Consider the following 18954-nt stretch of genomic DNA (forward strand, 5'->3'; position numbering starts at 1 on the left):
CTACATTAGCCTCTTCGTGTATAGGCGCCATTATTCAAATTCAGTTAATATAGGGAATTAATTTCGGATCGCTGTGATGATTACCTTTCTTGCAGCAAATCTGGCACATAAACGTGGGTACGAATAAGTTAAGATTTATCGTAATTATCTGATTAAGTGATTTGATTATCTGATTAGGCACTACTCTGAGAACGCAGACTTCGTGCAGGCCAGAGTATATGTTATTTGTCACGCCAAAGCTTTAAACCTATGCATTGTTTACAAGTATGGGATAAGACGTAATGAGGAGAGACAGGCTCATAGACTACACATTCAGTCATTCTCCCTATAAAATGTACGCATAATGGCAATGGTAGGAGAACAGATGAGACACATTGAGAAGACTGCGTAAATTTGGTGGACACCAGTGTTCCCTAAAGTACTTCCAAGTGTGCCTTTAGACTTTTATGTCGCTCTACGCAATTCAATTGGTGTTGGAAGATTTGTTTACCATATTTGGCAAGGTAGTGGCATAACTCGGACGGGAATTGGACGGGAGCAGCCGTCATTCATAAAATTCTGCCTTCCAGTACTTTACAAACAAAGAGCGGACCGATGGGATATGTAGTTCAAAAATAAATAAATAAAAAGAACGGAAACATAAGTTTGTTTGCCTGCTAGAAATATAATGTTGTTGCGATAATATTTTTTTGCATTAATTGGCACTGATCGATTCACCTATATATTTTGGGTCCAGATACATTAATATGAAGTAACCCAGTTTCGTCACCAGCACAACAAAAATGAGATTGTGCTGCATGCACTTCCCACTACCTCTACGTGGCCGCTATTGGCTACTGAGGGCTGTCAATCAGAGAGCGCTCCTCACACCAGCGCTCCTACAGTAAATATTTGTGTTTGCTCAGCCGGCTGTAATGGTGGACGACTGAAAGGGGAAAGGGAGAAATACAATCTTGAAAATTGAATCCCTGACAAAAACGCTAACGTCCGCGGCTCGGAAATAAACTCCGGCAAATATGGATGAACTTAAGCATCAAGTGATGATAAACCAGTTCGTCCTGACAGCTGGATGTGCGGCAGACCAGGCGAAGCAGCTTTTGCAAGCGGCACACTGGCAGTTTGAGGTAAGAAATCTATGTAGATGTGTAGTTGGTGCACTGGGTAGGCTACTACAGGGGCGCTAGGTTTGCACTGTTCAGTGCTCGTAGTTGACCTCACTATGTATTATAACTGACGAAAGGAAACCATGCGTCCATTCTTAGCTTCCTGTCGCCCTGTGAACTCTGCTTTTGTGTCTCTGGCATGTGTGTTATGTTTTGACTACGAGTAAATACCTTTATAGTAAACCACGGTGAGAATCGCTTCTACCGGCTCATATCCTGTTAGAGTTTACTCTGAATTAAATACTATAATAATTCCCCGTGATACACTGTTCTAGCTTGCAGTGCTATTATGCAATGAAGATGACCTCTGCTTGCGTGGTTTGGCTGGTTGCATACCAGCAAACAGCTTTTTTTATACAATCCCTAATGTTTTATTTGTTCTTTGCCTTATGTTTAGGGCAAATGATTATTTAAGTTCCACTGTGCTGAAAATGAAAAACGTTTCCATATGAAACTTGGCTTGGGTAATGCTCATATCGTGCAATTATGGTTGTAATCGTCCATATAAATATGTGTAACGTTAGATTATACTTCCTCATTACAGACAGCCCTCAGTGCCTTTTTTTCAAGAGACTAATATTCCTTACGGTCACCATCATCAAATGGTGAGTATGACGACTCAATTGTGTTTGTCTCTGTCTTTTTCGCAGTTTATTTGGATTAGCCGTTGTCGCTTTTGGTAAAATGTAAAATTGTCATCATTTATTACGTATGGTTTTCATGCGTCGCCGTATTCCTGGAGGGGAAAGAATCCTAACGAACTAACAATAACATTGTATATGTCGGCCATGTTGCGGAGACACGGGGCTTCCAGAAATAAACACAGTCGGCCACGTTCGTAGTGTTGTTACTGTAGCGGACCGAGCAGGGCAGCGCAAGCGGAGAGAAACCATGTCTACTAACACGGCGACAGTAACGCTACGGCTTTGCCAAATAAGTTAGTATCTCTTTAAATGTAGCCGTGTAACTATCACTTTCAAATTAACATTCCGGGTCCATTAAGTGCAGAATTGTGCCGTGTTTATATTTTGGATGGTGGCGCGGTCTCCGTTTGCAGACCTTTAACGTTCGTCCTGCTCGTTGTACACCAGAGTCTGAAGGCTTTCGAGGGCACATGTTCGTGGAGGCAGCACACACAGCCATTGTTTTGCCTCTGTGTCGTTCGTCTGTGTCCTGGAACATCTCACAGTCGGAGGTAGTGAAATGTTGAAAGCCTACCTGCCTTTTGTAGCTGGCTGCTGTAATGGCTTACATCTGGTATCGGTAGTAATTTGTCGCTTATTGAGCATAGCGCCGTTTTAATTATGCGAATCAATTGAACTGTTCGTTTTTAATATCCGTCATAACTATTTTTGTGTTTTTCAACCATTATCATAACGGTCCTTGCACGATACCGTTAGACCAGTTTTATCAATACCTTTTGAATTTTTCGCGAACAGTGCGTGATTAAAACCGTGCCTGGAGCTTTAGAGCACACTGCCATAAGTTAACTGCCAAAATCTTTCGGAAAAACGGCTTCCTTAATAAATATTAATTCTTTGAATTATTACAGTTATCGGTTTTGGTTGACTTTACCTAAGAAGCAGGTTATTCTGCCCCCCTTTGACAAAACCCAGTATCTGAGGCGATCTACAGAGCTCTCAAAGCTGAATGCAGAACAGCTTGTTCAACATTGCACAATTTGGGTCTGTTCAGCTTTTAGTATGTAAAGCACAGGACTGATTGGTAGCCAACCCCCTCCATCTTATCAGCGTTGCTAAGATATACAGTCCTAATCCACTTTGCTCCAGAATTTCCACAGTACTGACACACTTATTCTGATTGACAGAACTGAGGATGCACGTGTCCCTGACATCTCTTTAGTCTTAAGCACCAAAAACAGAATTGGCAGTGTTGTAGATCTGCCTCTGTTATGTGTCATGGTTTTGACCTGTGTAAAATGTATATGGTCAAGGAGGGATGGGTTAAAGAAACAAGAAAAATAGACAAACATGCACAGCGCATGCTAAGAACAACAAAGATGAAGGTGAACTGTGTCCTGTGCAGGCCGTGGCGATTCAGAACTTAACACCAGCACACCCTTCCTCCCACACACACACTCACTCACATGGCTTCAAACAGGAAGTATGGCCCTAAATAAATAAATAAATAAAAAAGTGATGTTTAGATGGCCTGACATTCTTAGTACAAGTTATATTTGGTGTCATCTACATTAATGAAAATGGCTCTCCTTATAAACTAGCTGTAGCAATACATAGTGACCAGTTGGAGGTGTTGAATGTAAGGAACATTTTTAAAGAATTAATTTTGTCCATCAAGTCAGTGTACACAAATTTTTAAATTTATTGATTTAAAAAAAAAAAAAAAAAAAATTTTTTTTTTTTTTTTTTTTTTTTTTTTTTTTTTTTACCTACAAGGAAGTGGCATTTTTTATGAACCGTGGTCTTCAACTGTCATTAACCATTCACTTATGAATAAATGGCACAGGGATAGGACCTGCATTAAGTACCTCATTATACTGGTTTTAAAAGGACTGAAAACACAAAAAGACACAATTTAAAAAAAAAAAAAAAAAAAAAAGCTAAAAGGCTCTGTTCCTGGAAGTGTGAGTAAAAGAAACTGGTACGCTCAAACATGTGGTCTGTCTCTGGGTGTGGCTAAAGAAGGAGCTGGAGATTGCAGAAACAGTTGACACACAAGGTCAAGATTTGGCATTGTTGGTCTTAGTCTGCCTAGAATGGAACCTAGAAAATGAAGTAGAGGAGAGGTCAGAGAAACAGCTTGGCCTACTATCTTCTTGAGCACAGATACGTGTATGGGATAGGGAAGTGCAACAACGTGCGTGTGCGATGTAGAGTTCTCATGTATGTGTGTACTGATAGAAGTAGTTTCTCTTGTCATACTGCTATAAAGGGGAAAATGTCTAGGGAGACACACACACACACACAAGACCTTAATTATTAAATTCAGCATTACAGCCACACCTATTGCTAACAGTTTAATAAAATTAAATAAAAATAAAAGTACATAGCTCTGGAATCTTCACAAACAAACCCTGGCAGCAGAATGGGTCATAATGAAGATCTCAGCGACTGTAAACATGTACATTGAATGCCACCTTTTGCCAGTAGTCGATTTGTGGAAAAAAAAACTCTGCCCTGCTAGATCTGCTCTGGTAAACTTGAAGTGTGATTTATTGTGAAATGGAAGCATCTAGGAACAGCAGCAGCCCAGTCAGGAAGTGGTAGACCGCACAGCCTCACAGAGGGCCGGCGAGTGCTGAAGCACATACCGCGTACACTTCGCCTGTCCTCCGCTACATCACTCACTGCAGAGTGCCAAACTGCCTATGGAAGCAACATCAGCGCAGTGTGTTGATAGAACAATGTGTTAAGAGTGTCATGAAATGGGTGTCAGTGGCCAAGCAGTTACACAAATTCCCAAGAACACCGCGCGCAATGCCAAGCGTAAGCTGGAGTTGTGTAAAGTTGGTTGCCACTGGACTCTGAAAAGGTGTTCTGGAATGATTAATCATGCTTTACTGTGTGAAAGTTTGATGGAAGAATCATGGGTTTGGTGGATACCAGGACAACGCTACTCACCAGAATACATACTTCCAGTCATAAAGTTTTGTGGAGGAGGGATAACGGTCTGGAGCTGGTTTTTTTTCTAGGTTTGAACTAGGCCCCTTAGTTCCAGTAGAGGGTAATGTTAATTCTACAGAACACTAAGACATTTTAGACAATTATATGCTTCCAACTTTGTGGCAAGAGTTTGAGGAAGACCCATTCCTGTTCCATTGCACAAAGCGAAGTCCATAAAGACATGGTTTGATGCATTTGGTGCAGAAGAACTCCAGTGGTCTGCACGGAGCACTGACCTCAACCTCACTGAACACCTTTGGAATGAATTGGAACATTGATTGCGAGCCAGGCCTTCCAACATCAGTGCGTGATCTTGCAAATGCTTTTTTTGACTGAATGGGCACAAATTCCCACAGACAGAGCCCAAAATCTTATGGAAAACCTTTCCAGAAGAGTGGAGGCTGCTGCAGCCACCAAGTGGGGACCAACTCTGTATTAGTAATTCCCATGGTTTTGGAACCAACAAGCTCATATAGGTATGGTCAAATATCCACAGAGTTTTAGCCATGTAATTTGTATACATACCGGGGACTCGTTTTTGCAGCTAAGTGGTTTTATTTTCCTTGGATGCCTGAGCATTTAAAGCACGTACAAGTTTCAGTTCCAGTATTTCTTACTTTATTAGAGGCCAGGCGGCGCCTTTTGCTGCTATCTGCTCATGGATGGGTATGGAGTACGGCCTTATTTCTGCAAGCATGCCAGGCAGAGCCGAAGAGCTCCATCTGAAGTGGTTTGGCCTGTGAGTATGAGTGTGTGATTCTAGTAGTACAGCTTCCTGGAACACTAGGAGCATGGTGAATGGTGTGGCTGGCAAAGGAATGGAGAGTGTGAAGAGCAGATGTGTGAACAAGTAGTGGTGTGCAGCACACACACACACACACCCCTCATCTGCATAATTTGTGTGACCTAGACAAAAGATTTCTTTTTAGGGCATTTTAAACTGTCAAGTGACAGTTGCAGTCGGGCTGTTTAGTGTCTTTATGCAGGATTCTCCCATGTGATGGCTTTGGTCTCACTCCTGATGGCTTTGGTCTCACTCCTCGGATTTTACAGCTGTCTTTTCCTGTCTCCCAATCCCTGCTTGTGAAGGCTCACTGATGCCACCATTAGCTTTCACTAATGACATGACGTTCCCGCTCCAGATATGAGCACTGACTAATTATTTTTTCAACTGTCCATTTAGAAAAGCACACGGACATGTGGAGACAATAATGGGCCATTGTTGTTGCTTGCAAATCCCTCGGTGATGTGTCAATAGCCAGGTTAATAATAAAGCCTTGCTCCAAGAGATCATTACCCACATTTGTGCAAGCACACACACACACACACACACACACACACACCAACACACCAACCAGTCATGCACAGTCAGGAGATGCAGTGTGTTCTTGCTATGTGATCAGTTTGGTTTTTTTCTTCCGTTTGTTCTTCAAGCTCTAAACCAAAGATTTGGTTTCCGTTTTGCATCTCAAAAATGATTACCAGATCCAGGAAATCTGTCGTCCATTCACTGCTTCTTTTTTTGTTTTTTTTATTTTGCATCTCAAAAAGGTTTACCTAATCCAAGAAATCTGTCGTCCAGGCTGCGCGTTTGGAGCGTTTTCTGTTCTCTCTGCAACGTGCTCTAGTCAGCCTCTCCCTCTCTCCTGCTCAAACTGACAGGCAGGCAGTTTGCATGGACGACGCCAGGGCTTGGCAGGCAGCCTTGGAGCGTACCGGCAGACTTAAGAGTCCTGTCTTACGATAGAACACTGCAGCACACCATAAATTATTCCATTACAAACATTGTTATTATATTAACTACAAGGCCCCCGTGGTATTCACTCTCTATCATCATCCTAACCCTTAGGGTGCGCGCGCGTGTGTGTGTGTGTGTGTGTGTGTGTGTGTGTGTGTGAGAGAGAGAGAGAGAGAGAATGAATATAAACAGTGATTCATCTGATCCTTATTTTACTGGTTCAGATCGAGCCTGGATGTGTTGGGTTTTCCTTGAAACCATGAGGAATCGGAAAGCCCGCCTCTGTTCTTTGTTGGAAATTGCAGTTAGCCGTGGTAAGGAGCATGAGGAGGGACGTTTTCTTTCTTTCTTTCTTTTTTTTTTTCCCGAAGGCTCGTGTAAAAGCTGTAAATCCCACTTGAGCTTGCTTTCAGAGCCGCGCTGTCATTGGTGGAGTCAGAGAGGGGAGTGGGGATGCTTGGGCTGTTTGGGCCCTGACACCCCAGCATTCTCCTCTCCACACAATTGGAGACTTGAGGCATCTTTAGAGGGACAGGAGACGTGTGCTTGGATCCCACGCGAACCGCTCCTGCGTTGAGAGTCAGCTCAGAGGTGATGTGGAAGCAGCGCTGGTCCAAATCACAGCTCCACTGGTGCAGCGGGGTGGCATTTGTTTACATATTCCTTGCCCACACAGGCCCGGCAGAAAGCTTTGGTTGCACAGGAAATGCATCTAATTTGTCATATATTGCAATTCTAAAACCACTCAGGAGACCTTCAGGACAATGAGAGCAAGAGAGTGAGAGAGAGATGTTTAGAATACTTGCTGAGAGTGGAACCGCTGCTTCCAAATATGACCTAGTAGAGGAGAGCGAGGCACAGCACAGCCGCCCTCGTCTTAATCCTACCTTGTTTCCCATCAAGCCATCTATCCTCACAACCAAATATTTCCATAGCAACACAGCTGTGGCTCACTGCGTGTTTGTTATGTGCACGGGCACTGCAGAAGAGCAGCCCGCCTGAATAATGCAGCGTCCCCAGATGCTCATGCGTTTGGTTGGCCGCCGGTGTGGAGCCCGCGACCTTTACCTCTCGTCCTGCTTTCCCTGCTGCGGTAGCTGAGCTAGCACAGTGTGTTTCCCATTTGAGCACTCCTTATATTCCTGCAGAACCTTTTGTACCTAGGGGGCATTTGAAGCCTTGCTGGCACTTTCACTATTTCAGGTGTTCGCCATGCTTCCCCTGCCTGAATCGCACGAGCTCAGAACGGGCAAGGGAGTGGCACATTTGAAACCTTTGACCGTCAAGAACGCGGTCGACTGCGGTGGTTTCAGGGCGATTCTGTTTCAGGCGGGTCGATGCGCGCCTCGGGCCAAGGGGAGTCAACTCCGCTGGGGGGACCGAGGGCATGGGCCGCAGGGTGCTTCCGCTGTGGTAAGGTGATATGGAGGTGTTTTGCACACCTGCGCAGGCCCAGCGGAAGAGTCCAAACACCAGTGCACCTCAAAATGCCCTCAGCGGAAAAGGCTCACTTCACAGGGTGGAGGGAGGGGCAGAGTCCAAAAGTGCTGCATCACACACACACACACACACACACACACACACACACACACACACACACACACACACACACACACCTCCATTTTCATTTGTCCTCTTTATGTCTGGAACAATAATTCTGGGACCATGCTGCTGGACAGTGGAGCAACTGTGTACTCGCATGCAGGCACTGCTAAACAGCCTGGCAGACGGCCAGTGACCTGCGAGAAGGCGTTTGTTTTCACCGCTGCCATCGATGATGATGATGATGATGATGATGATGGCGACGACGTGCATACCTGTGGGCTTGTGGGGGCTGTGCTCCGTCAAGGTCTGCTGTGTAGCTTCTGGATACCAGTGATTTGTGGAGAGCCAGCACAGACAGGATAATGGAGAGGTCGTGCGAGGTCGCAGAGGAGAAACCTGCAAGAGAGGAAGGCAGGTGATGCTGTGCCAGGGCACAGATCAGAAACAGGAAGTGGTGCAGCGAAGCACGACGTCGGGCCGAGGGAATGTGCGGGGGACTTTCAGGGACAGCTCCGCCCGGTTACATTGTGTTGATTGGACTGCTCTTAAACTTCTCAGCTTTTTTTTTTTTTTTTTTTTTTTTTTTTTTTTTGCTCTTTTTTATTCGCGTGGAGCACCTCACTGACTTCAGTTGCAGCTCCTGCATTTACTCATTCATTTGTTCCAGTGCAAAGATTCCTGAAAGACCCCCAAGCCCACTTAAATGTCCCTATTCATCGGTCGTTTGCCAGTGGCCATGTGGGTTAATGTAAGGTAGGAGCTGATGATGTCAACATACAGTTGTCAGAAAAGGTTCATGAACCCTTTGGATTTACCTGGATTTCTGCATGAATAGCCTGAAGCATGCTTTTTATCATAGTTTAATAATGATGGTTATAGACTCAGACTTATTTAATAACAACTATTAGGTAAGTCTTTATTTATTTTGATTAAAGAGATAAGTCAATTTTTGTTTGCCATTTATGCAAAGATTCAGGAAAATCAGAAAGGTTTTTCAAGCCAGTTGTCTCAAACAGGTCATTCAATCCAGGTGTCTGAAAGGGATTCACAAAGGTTTGTTTTGTTTTGTTTTTTTCTTGCAGATGTACGTCCACATAGGACATTTAGAAGCATCACACTCAGCAAACCCGAACCCAAGAGTTTTTAATTAAAGGTAGTTTTACTTGGCTGGATTATTGTAGGTTAGCTAAAGACTGTGTCCCAGATGCTGAGCAGTTGAACTTTGTAGGCTTGTAACAGCTGGACTTTACAGCCTGACTTGTAGGCCTTACTTATTTACAAATGCATTTTAGTTGGCCGGCTTGTGGAGTTAAACACTGACAGACACCAGGGTTTACTGTAGGCTTATTTACACAAGAGTTATTGTTGACTGAAAGCACAACTTCGCAACATATGTTACAAGATTTCTGCATAGCTGGCCAACTTTTGCTCTGTTGAGCTGTTGCACAAGAATCCTACAAAATGTTTCAGTGTTTAGGATGGCTGGGTCCGGTTTATTAAACCGCTGGTGTTTTTGCATAGGCAAGATATTATATGCATATTACGATTACACATCACGTGCTCTCGCACTCATTACCTATCACTAGCGGGGCACAATGTATCATTTATCAGTGGATATCGCGGTGTTGGCCTCCGCGGTGCTGATGGCTAAGAAGGTTGCAGTATGTACATTAAAACATGCTTCTGTGCTGCGAGCAACCTGATCACTCCTGGATGAGTTCTTTGGGTGTTTTTATGACTCGTGGCATTCACATCGTTCGACAAGATTAAATTAGAATACTACAGGCCTTTAATCACCCCGAAGGAGCGCCGCGATGCCCGAGGAAAGTGGGTTCAGGGGCCCACGCTCACGCCGTCCCATCCTACCCTGGGTTGGCTGTCTTCATATATATTGCAGAGCATATCACAATCTTAATATTGGAGCAATACAAATATAGTGTTTTTCCCTCTGGTGTGTGTTCTACTCTTGACCTAAGCTGCCGTTTAGTGTTTTTGGGATGTGTGTGGGTGTGGGTGTGTGCGGGTGTGGGTCTGTGTCCTAATAGACTCTTGTGTGTCTGACTGCACGTCTCCTCCCCACAGATGTGTACCCCGGCTAACACGCCTGCCACGCCCCCCAACTTCCCCGATGCGCTCACCATGTTCTCCCGCCTCAAGGCCTCGGAGGGCTTCAGCAGTAGCAGCCCCAGCATGGCCTCCATGGCAACCTCACCTCCCCCACCTCCGGTCAGCTGGGGCATGACTCCGTCCGTGGCCGGCCAGCAGGGACTATGGACTCAAGGGCCTGCGGCCACGCCGGCCCACCCTGCCCCGGGCTGGCCGTCCGCCGTTAACCAGCAGGCAGCCGCCGAACAGAAGGCCAGCGTGGCCATGGAAGCCGAGAGATGAGGAGGCGGACTACGTGGGCCCCCGCTCCCCTCCCCGCCCCCACACTGGGGTGGATCGGGGGTAGGAGAGGGGAGAGACAAGGCGGAAGGGCCGTGTGGGAGGTTAGGATACCGGGGTGGGTGCAGGGGGCGTCGGCTTTGTTCTTTTACCTTAAGAGGAGGTGGAAATGAGAGGGCAACACAACCAAGAATAAACCAAGCAACATGGACAAGTGAAGACAGGGTGAGGTAGGGCGAAGTCAACTCAAAGCTAATAAGAAAACTAGAGAAACGCACATTGTATTACTGAGAAAGGAAGCAACTGAATCTTTCTTCATTAAAATAGATAACTATGAATGGGACTATGATTGTGATGCCCAAGGATTATTTCTGGTATTTCCTGAAACATGGACATATGTACGCTAAGACAGCAGCTTTTGTCTCATTCCTTTCAAGCTTTTCATCTGGTGTCCTCTCTGTACTCAGATCATTACGAGTTGACATTGCATGAGGATTGGAGCTCTGTTATTGCAGTTTTTTACTGAATAGTGTTCATCACAAGCATCCATGTGTACCGTGTGTGGTGTCCACACACACATAAGTAACAGCAAGTATGAAGGTTATGAGGTTTTCCTTTCTACATTGGATACTTTGACTCTGGACTCTGCTTACCTCACTGGTCACCTGACTTTCTTCAGCCAATCAGGGAATCTCACTAGTTGAACACCGACCATTTTTTTAAAAGCCGGGTTTTTCATGGGGCCTCAGCCCTGCTACTCTTCCTCATGCAGTAACATACAAAGATTGTTAGACTCACTAGATATGTCTGGACTCCCTTCAATGACCAACAGATATTTTGAAATCATGGTTGAATATTTTATTGCAAGTTTTTTGGGTAGCTGGTGTAGAGACGTTTTAATCAGACTGTTTTTTTCATGGGTGCGAAGGAGGAAACTGCGAAAAACTACACACAACCAGACTACTAAATGATGTTTGTAAGCAGACCTGCCTCTTTGCATGATGTATTCATATATAAATATATATAAAATTTTGTAGTTTCTTGCTTTTTGGGGGAGAATTCTACATGATCTTGTTTTGCAAAATGATTTTTTTGTTTTGTTTTGAGAGATCGCTCACATTTCCTCCTCTGGGTGTAACAGAGAGGAGGGTGAGAGAGAGAGAGAGAGAGAGAGAAAGCGAGCGAGAGAGAGTGAGTGAATGACAAATTCAAATTCAGGGTAGGTCTCATCCAATTTTCTATTGTCTGTTCTTTTAAAAAAGGAAAAAAATAAAGAATAAATATTTTGAATGTTCATGTGACCATTTCTCTAAGGAAGAACACATGAATAATTTTCATGAACTAATTTTCAATAACCCATCAGTAAATTTGACAGTGTTTGGCTTTATTTTCCATTTTTCACCAGTTTTCTAATCAAAATTGTCTTTTGGGATCACTTGTTCCTTAACGGATTTTCATGTATGTTTTCCCCTGTATGACTGTATTGATACCATTCCCACAATATTTGTGGACTACCTGATAAGTTAATTATCATTGTTGTGTTCCTAAATAAATATTGTATGTCCTATGGCTGTAGTTTTCTGATTTTACGCACCGTTTTCTGATTTGTTCTTGCAGTCTGGTTGCTTGTGACTAAAAGCAGCTCAGTATTAGTGACACACACTGAACGCTTTATAAAACTGGCTACTGCATATAACAGCAGTTGATAAGCCCTTGAAAAGTCCCATTTGGTTTGTGCACACCAAGCCGGCTGAAAGTTGCACTTAGAGCCGACAAGGAGGACTTTTACAAGCTAGCCACAGCCCTGGCTGCCCCTGAATGAAAGTTAAATATGTGTGTACATAAAGTGCAGATGTTTCTACAGAGAGCAACACACAGCCGCTTCACAGCAGACGTCCTGCGTAGGGCGGGGTGAGGTCAGGGAGTTCTCCTTCTGCGTGTCCTCACTCACGGCCCTCCTACGCCAGGTATGCGCAAGCTGGGTGAGAGGATGAGAGAGCGAGAGACTTATTTGTCAAGCTGCTGCCCATCTCTCTTGCTCCCCATCACCTCTCTCCGTCCTGTGTGTTCTGCGCACACTGTGTATTTGTGTTTTTCAGGGCGTGACTTGGAAACCGGAACGATGCCAAGTTGGCAAGCACCCCTCTGCCAGGCTGCATGACCAGGCTGCACTCAGTTGTGCAGAGTGCCAAGACGAACCCTGGCCTGGGTGCTCACCACACTCCTCCACACACACACACACACAGTAATCATTTTGCAGTAGTCCTGCCTGCCTTGACATGAAGAGTGTGGTGTTGGAGTGGGCACTGCTATGTCACAAGGGATACGTTAAGCCACTTGTCCTCCCGCATGGACTCCAGCACGACAGGCACTGCTCCACGCTGTCCTGAGGAGACCGGACCTGCGTCAGCGTGCAGAGTGTGAGTGAGTGAGTGTGTGTGTGCGTGCGCGAAGATGAACATTGCTGCATGTCTTAATGAGACTGAGTCAGGGGCGTGGCATGTGAAGCAAGGCTGGGATGAATCAGAAAGAGCACAGAGTTTGATATCAGCTATTGACAAACAAAGACTGAGTCGTCATCCAGACTCTGCTAGCGGGTGCGTTTGTTTATGTCTGCAAGTGGGTTGGTCAGAATGATTGAGCATGAGTCAGCAGGAAACGATGACAAAGAGAAGGATTTTGAACATGCAGTGATCACTTTGCTTCATCATACAGGAGGCAGTGAAGGGAAGCAGGAATTATAAAGAAGCAGATTTAACACTCATGACCCATAACACCACGCCCACCCCCGGTCCCTTCTCTCAGCCTCTCCCTTGCTCTTTTACATTAAAAATATATTAATTATTCCAAAATAAGGCTGTTATTAAACTTAACATACAAACCTACTTCTAAAATCTACATTGTATGGTATACATTCCATTTTTCCATATTATACTGTTATGAGTATACTGGAACAAACGAACTATAGGTGATTGATAGAGAAATTCTTCAAATGGATTTGGATTCAGCATGCAGAAATACACAATATCCAGGTATGTTTCTGCCGGAAGTAAAATCTTTGTTGAACAATCTGCACAGCAAAATGGCAGGATATCTATATAGAAGTGAGTTACATCCAAGTGGCAACGCATGCTTGATGTACAAAGCAAATGCACACAAAGGAGCAGAGGTACTGATTAGACTGAGTGCTTGTATGCACTGAACCAGGTCAGACTGCAGTAATGACGGGACACAAAGAGAGAATGACAGTCTGAAAGTGAAAAAGAGAGAAAGAAAGAAGTCATCCCCTGTAGGTCTTGTGTCCCTATGCAGCTGACAGCATTGAGCTGTGATTGGTTCCCACACACACACACACACACACACACACACACACACACACACACACACACAACCCGCCCCCTCCCTCCAGTGGCTCCAGAAAACCTGCCCTGACTCACAAACCCACTACGTCATAGACAAATCAGCACAGCTGCCGCGCGCGCACATGCGGGCACATGCTACTTTATCTGCAGTGATAATGCACTCAGCGCCCGTGCACAAAGGAGCTGGTCGATTTGTCCTATTGTATCTTTATTGCAATAAACAAAATGAAAATATAAAAAATATCAGCGCACACTTCACTATAGCCACTATTCTATTATGGGTAGAAAGAGAAAGAAACGTAGTAGGACCATTTACAAAAAAAAACCATCTTTAAAAGCATACGCATGTCGCACCTCTGCTAGGATGGCCAAAGAGAGCGACACAGCAGCGAACCGAGTCAAAACATCCTGCTTACACTCCGCTATATCGCAGGCTTGGCCCAAACGCCGCAGAAACAAAGCTGTAGACGAAACACTCGTTCCTGTTTCAGACGACTTCCCACGCCTGCGTAGCTCCAGATGAACACGCGCTGGAGCTCGGGGGACATCGCGCGCGGCGCGGTCGTAGCCAGAGACGCCCGGGGAACAGTGCAGCGCTGTTCGTGTTTGGCCTGCACATCCACACCTCGCTCCCCACGGTCCCCCGTCTGCACCCGCACCCCCCTCTGCGATGGCATCACCGCGTGGCACGCGTGTTTGCTTGGGAGAATCGGTCTGTTTGTGCAAGCTAAGAGACAAGGAAAGTGAAAGAAGCAAGAAGTGGTAAAAACACAACGAAAGCGATGGGCCATAAGACAGATATCCTGTTACACCACAAAAGACAGGGAGTCTACTTATTTTTAAAGTAACTGGTCTTTTCATTAATTTTGAACTGTTTTGTTTAGGCTTGCTCTGAGTATGCTTTGATAGAAGTATTCAGGTATGTTATTTATACAGTAACTGGCAGTGGTAGTGTCCTGTATAGACGCACAGAGAGAGAGACGGAGACTTAAATGCTTGAAGGAGGAAGAGGGCCTTGTGTCTTGCACGCGTCATGCTTCCCTTCCCATTGCTCATTGCACACGGCCTGCTGCTTCCACTGCGGCGAGAAGTGCCTCTCTCTGCTCTCAATCGCTCGCGCACACAGAACGCGCTCTCTGTCGTGCTCTGGCGCAAATCCGGTCGACCACGTTTCTCTTCGCTTACAGAGACCTCTACAGCCGATAACGCGAGCCCAGCACTGCCAGAAACCGCCCCAAAGCGCATGCCGTGATGCGCACGCAGCGTCGCGAGGGCTTTGCTATGCTGGTTAATGTTTGTGAGTAGGAAGTGCACCAGCTCGTCCCGGCTAGCCACGTGCTGCCCTCCACTGGCCCTCGCGGCGATCACATACACAAGGGAGTGAGCGAGCGCGACCCAACAGTCAGCAGAAAGGCTTGGACAGCGCGCTTGGCCTTTTCAGAGGCCGCACGAGTGCTTGCGTATCGGCGCGTTGTTTCTACAACGCCTCTCTGAACGTTTTCTTACAACTTTCATTTCTGATTTGCACATATTTCGTGTATCATCTAGATATTTCAGTCACATCGTAAAACATTAATAAATGCCATCACATAACAGGACATCTCAACAGCCTGATCAGGTAAATTAGAAAAAAATAATAAGCCTAAATCTAGGCTGTACATGCTTACTAAACTCAGCCTTGCTGATGTAGCTGATGACTTTGATACAACAGGAGTCTAAAATAAGTCCTTTATTGCAAATTCAGAATAACAGTCCCCTCCTATCTCATAAGCTCCTGGCTTTCAAAAAACTGCCCTTTCACCAGTGCCCTTGAGGAATTTGACTATGGAAATGCATTCAAACCAGTACTGGAATGTCTTTCCACCTCCTACTGCCAACATCACACACCATGACAAACATGCAAAAAACACACATAAATAATAATAACACAGACTGACACACCGTGCACTTCATTTCTTGAAAGCCACTCTACAGACCAGCCATGTTTGAATATGTCACTTTGAACAGGGTGTTGCTTCACTGGAAAGCACAGTAATACTACATGTTCTGGATTTACTAAATAACGTCATATTAAGCAAGGTAACGGAGCTAACACAATAAAGCTACTTACATCATGAAGAAAAAAAACAGATTATGGGAATTACGGTATCTTGAGCCAGACTATGCTGAAACTCAGAACGATTCCTAGTGAAGGGCACATTAGAAAAAACCTAATGCTGTGTATAATATTGCAACATGGAAAGAATTTCATGGTTTGATGCTGGATTGACGAACTAGATCTTGATAAGAACATGGTCTTGTAGTTATGTTTCCTTCATTCTTCATTATATTCACTATGTATATTTGTTTATGTCTCACTACGGGCTTCATTGTGTGTCCCATTCATTTTGCACAGAGACTTATACAACAACCACTGCTGGATTATACCCGGTATTGCAAGCAGACTGTCCAGTCTAATAAACAAAAAGTAAAGCAGGAGTGGCATCGAGAGAGTCAAATAAATCTTCATTCATTTGCATGCTTGATGCATTACTGCTACCCGTTTTGAAGCTTCTGTCGAAAGCCATCATAAAAGCACAAAATATGCTAACGTTGTGTATGGTAAATCATTTAACTCACGTCTCACACTTCAGCACGGCTTGGTGTTAAAACACATCTTTTTGGAATTTGACGTGGTGGGTAGGCAGGAAGTACGATGAGCTTCGTGGTAGTAGCGGAGGACAAGTTGGAGAAGCACTCCACGGAGATGCTGCACATCACAATGAGACAGCAGGAACTCCAGAGACGGCTGTCTTTGCTCCAGCAGATGCAGGCTTTCCTGAAGAACAAGAGCTTAGCAGGTAACCCGTCCCTCTGAGATGAAGCCTGGGTCCGGTCTCTCTGGGAGGCATGTGGTGTCAGTTGCATGGACCCAAGTCAACCAATTTGTGTCCTGTAGGTGAAACGAAGAATAAAAAATACTAACAATGTTTTATTTTTAGATTTGATTTACTTTTTATTTCTTTTTGGTACACTTGAATTTCAGTGTTTGCAGCCCAAATCAGAATTCTGCTTCCTTTTAACAGACATATTTTAAAATAACATAAGCGCAGCTGTCCAGACATTACCTGCTCTGATCCCAAGGTTTGTTTCTGCATAACACGTCTCTTCTGGTCTCCTCACAGGAACTGTCAGTGAGGAAGAAGAACAGGGACTATCAGAGCTGGAAAAAATAAAGATAGAACTGCAGCTGCTGTCAGAGAGAGCAAGTGAGCTGGTCAATAAAAAGGGTTTAATGAAAAAGGAATCATCTGGTACGGTTACGCCATCACTGCTCAGTAGAGATTGCCATTGTCCAAAGAGACTAGATTATGTTTGCAGCAGGAAATGCCAAAACAAATATTTTAACAAAACCCTTAAGATTTTATATATTATTATGGCAGATGTAAAGAATGTTTTCAGAGCCTTTTCTTCTATCTGGAAAGAAAGCAAGTACAAATAATTGCTTTATTTCCTTAAAATACTAATTTATATTGACACATCAACAACTGACTGATGTCTTTCCTAGAATACAATTACACCACATCTTATCTTCAAAAGAGAGTGCGTGTCCTCCCAGCTGTCCAACACAATGTGATGACAGGTAAGGCCTGGTCTCTAGTAGAGCGCCGAGTAATTCATGCATCAGCGCCACTGTATGGGCTGTCCTAACTTGAAATTTGTCAACATAGCACACACACAGCCCTCCAATGTATTTGGCGGCCATTTAAATTGTAAAATAATTATGAAATGAGAAGTGAGGCACGATCTCCGCCATGCTTTCGCTCCCCAGGGAGCTCCGAGGTCGTAGTGGAGGTGAAGGACCTCTCCTTATCCCCCGCTACAGTGCATTGTCCTGCTTGCCTACAGCAGGTCACCACCGTGGTCCGCAGTAAAATCGGCTCAACCACCTTCTTCCTGTGCTTTCTGTCTATGTTGCTGGGGTGAGTTGCCCTCTCTAGCTTCCTCTATTTGCATAATTATCGACTCGGCTATGAACCCGTTTGCTTTCACACAGAGGAAGCGTTCAGGTTGCTCTTCCCTTGCACCCGTGTTTGTGCCTAGTTTAACTGCATCTACCTTCTCAGTTGTGTAGGTGGATGCTGCCTGTTGCCTTTCTGCGTGGACAACTTTAAAGACGTCTGCCACACATGTCCGTCCTGTCACAGTGAAATCAGCACCATCTCTCGGATATGAGGCATGCGTGCTGCTAGGGCCTCAGATAGGAGGGATGAACTCACCTTGAGCTTCTTTTGTCCACGCTCGGCTCTGGGATAACACTGGGTATTCAGTCTACTGAATATACAACATTACTGGATGTCAATTGTCAAAAATGAAATATGACATTTATAGGTCAGTCTTCATCAGTCTATGCTCTATGTCAAATATCCTTTGCCAATCTTAAGCGCAGAAACATATATTGTTAGACTAAAACAAAAGCCTAAGGAAACAAAAAGTCCAGGCATTACATTGTGCCCCGACACCTGCTAATTGGATGTTATATAACAGACACATACTAAACCTACACCGTGACTTGCTGATTGTTAGTTCAGAATGGTTCATAACCACACCTATGCTTCTGACTTAGAGGTCACTAAAATTTACTTTAAAAAGAGAAGGGGGTGCTTTTGTGTGGCATGGGTTTTAATAACATGGCAAAGTATGCAAGTCTAAGAAAATAAGCAAATAAATTGTATAATAAAGGGTTTGTTCTGTTTGTTGACTTTACAGTCTATGTAAATTATCTTAGGATTAGACATGCATGATCAAACTCATATGAAGGCATGTTTATAGTATTCCATTTAGTAAAGTATAAAGTATACTAATACTATTAGTATAAAGTATATAGTATTAGTAGCCACTAATGATGTAAAAATCATGTGAATAAGTTCATATGTTAAAATATTAATATTTCTCTGTATATTAAGCAAAGTTTGTTGTAATTAAAATAAAACCACAAACTTTATTTTTGTACTTCATTTCTGTGGTATATTTAGGAGATTCTGAAACATCCTCTACAACAGTATGTTCACAATACAGCAAAGTGAATTGACACATAACAGCGTATGTATACCCATATCTTTAAAACTCTTCACAAA

At 44.2% G+C, this 18954-nt stretch overlaps 2 protein-coding genes across 2 annotated transcripts; both read left to right on the forward strand.

Moving 5' to 3' along the window:
* The first annotated feature begins 889 nt into the window (after window positions 1-889).
* On the forward strand, window positions 890-12044 carry ubald1a (UBA-like domain containing 1a). The gene is given in 5 exon segments (XM_035533730.1): window positions 890-1124; window positions 1708-1722; window positions 1724-1768; window positions 10173-10360; window positions 10362-12044. Coding segments are annotated over 5 exon segments (537 nt in total). The 5' UTR covers window positions 890-1016; the 3' UTR covers window positions 10543-12044.
* Window positions 12045-16532: 4488 nt separating this feature from the next.
* Window positions 16533-18592, forward strand: LOC113574816 (lipopolysaccharide-induced tumor necrosis factor-alpha factor homolog). The gene is made up of 5 exons (XM_035533536.1): window positions 16533-16677; window positions 17002-17085; window positions 17385-17459; window positions 17649-17799; window positions 17944-18592. The coding sequence occupies exons 1-5, from the start codon at window positions 16533-16535 to the stop codon at window positions 18050-18052; spliced, it is 564 nt and encodes a 187-aa protein (XP_035389429.1). The 3' UTR covers window positions 18053-18592.
* Window positions 18593-18954: the final 362 nt, after the last annotated feature.

The sequence above is a fragment of the Electrophorus electricus genome, chromosome 14 (assembly GCF_013358815.1).
Source record: "Electrophorus electricus isolate fEleEle1 chromosome 14, fEleEle1.pri, whole genome shotgun sequence".
Lineage (NCBI taxonomy): Eukaryota > Metazoa > Chordata > Actinopteri > Gymnotiformes > Gymnotidae > Electrophorus > Electrophorus electricus.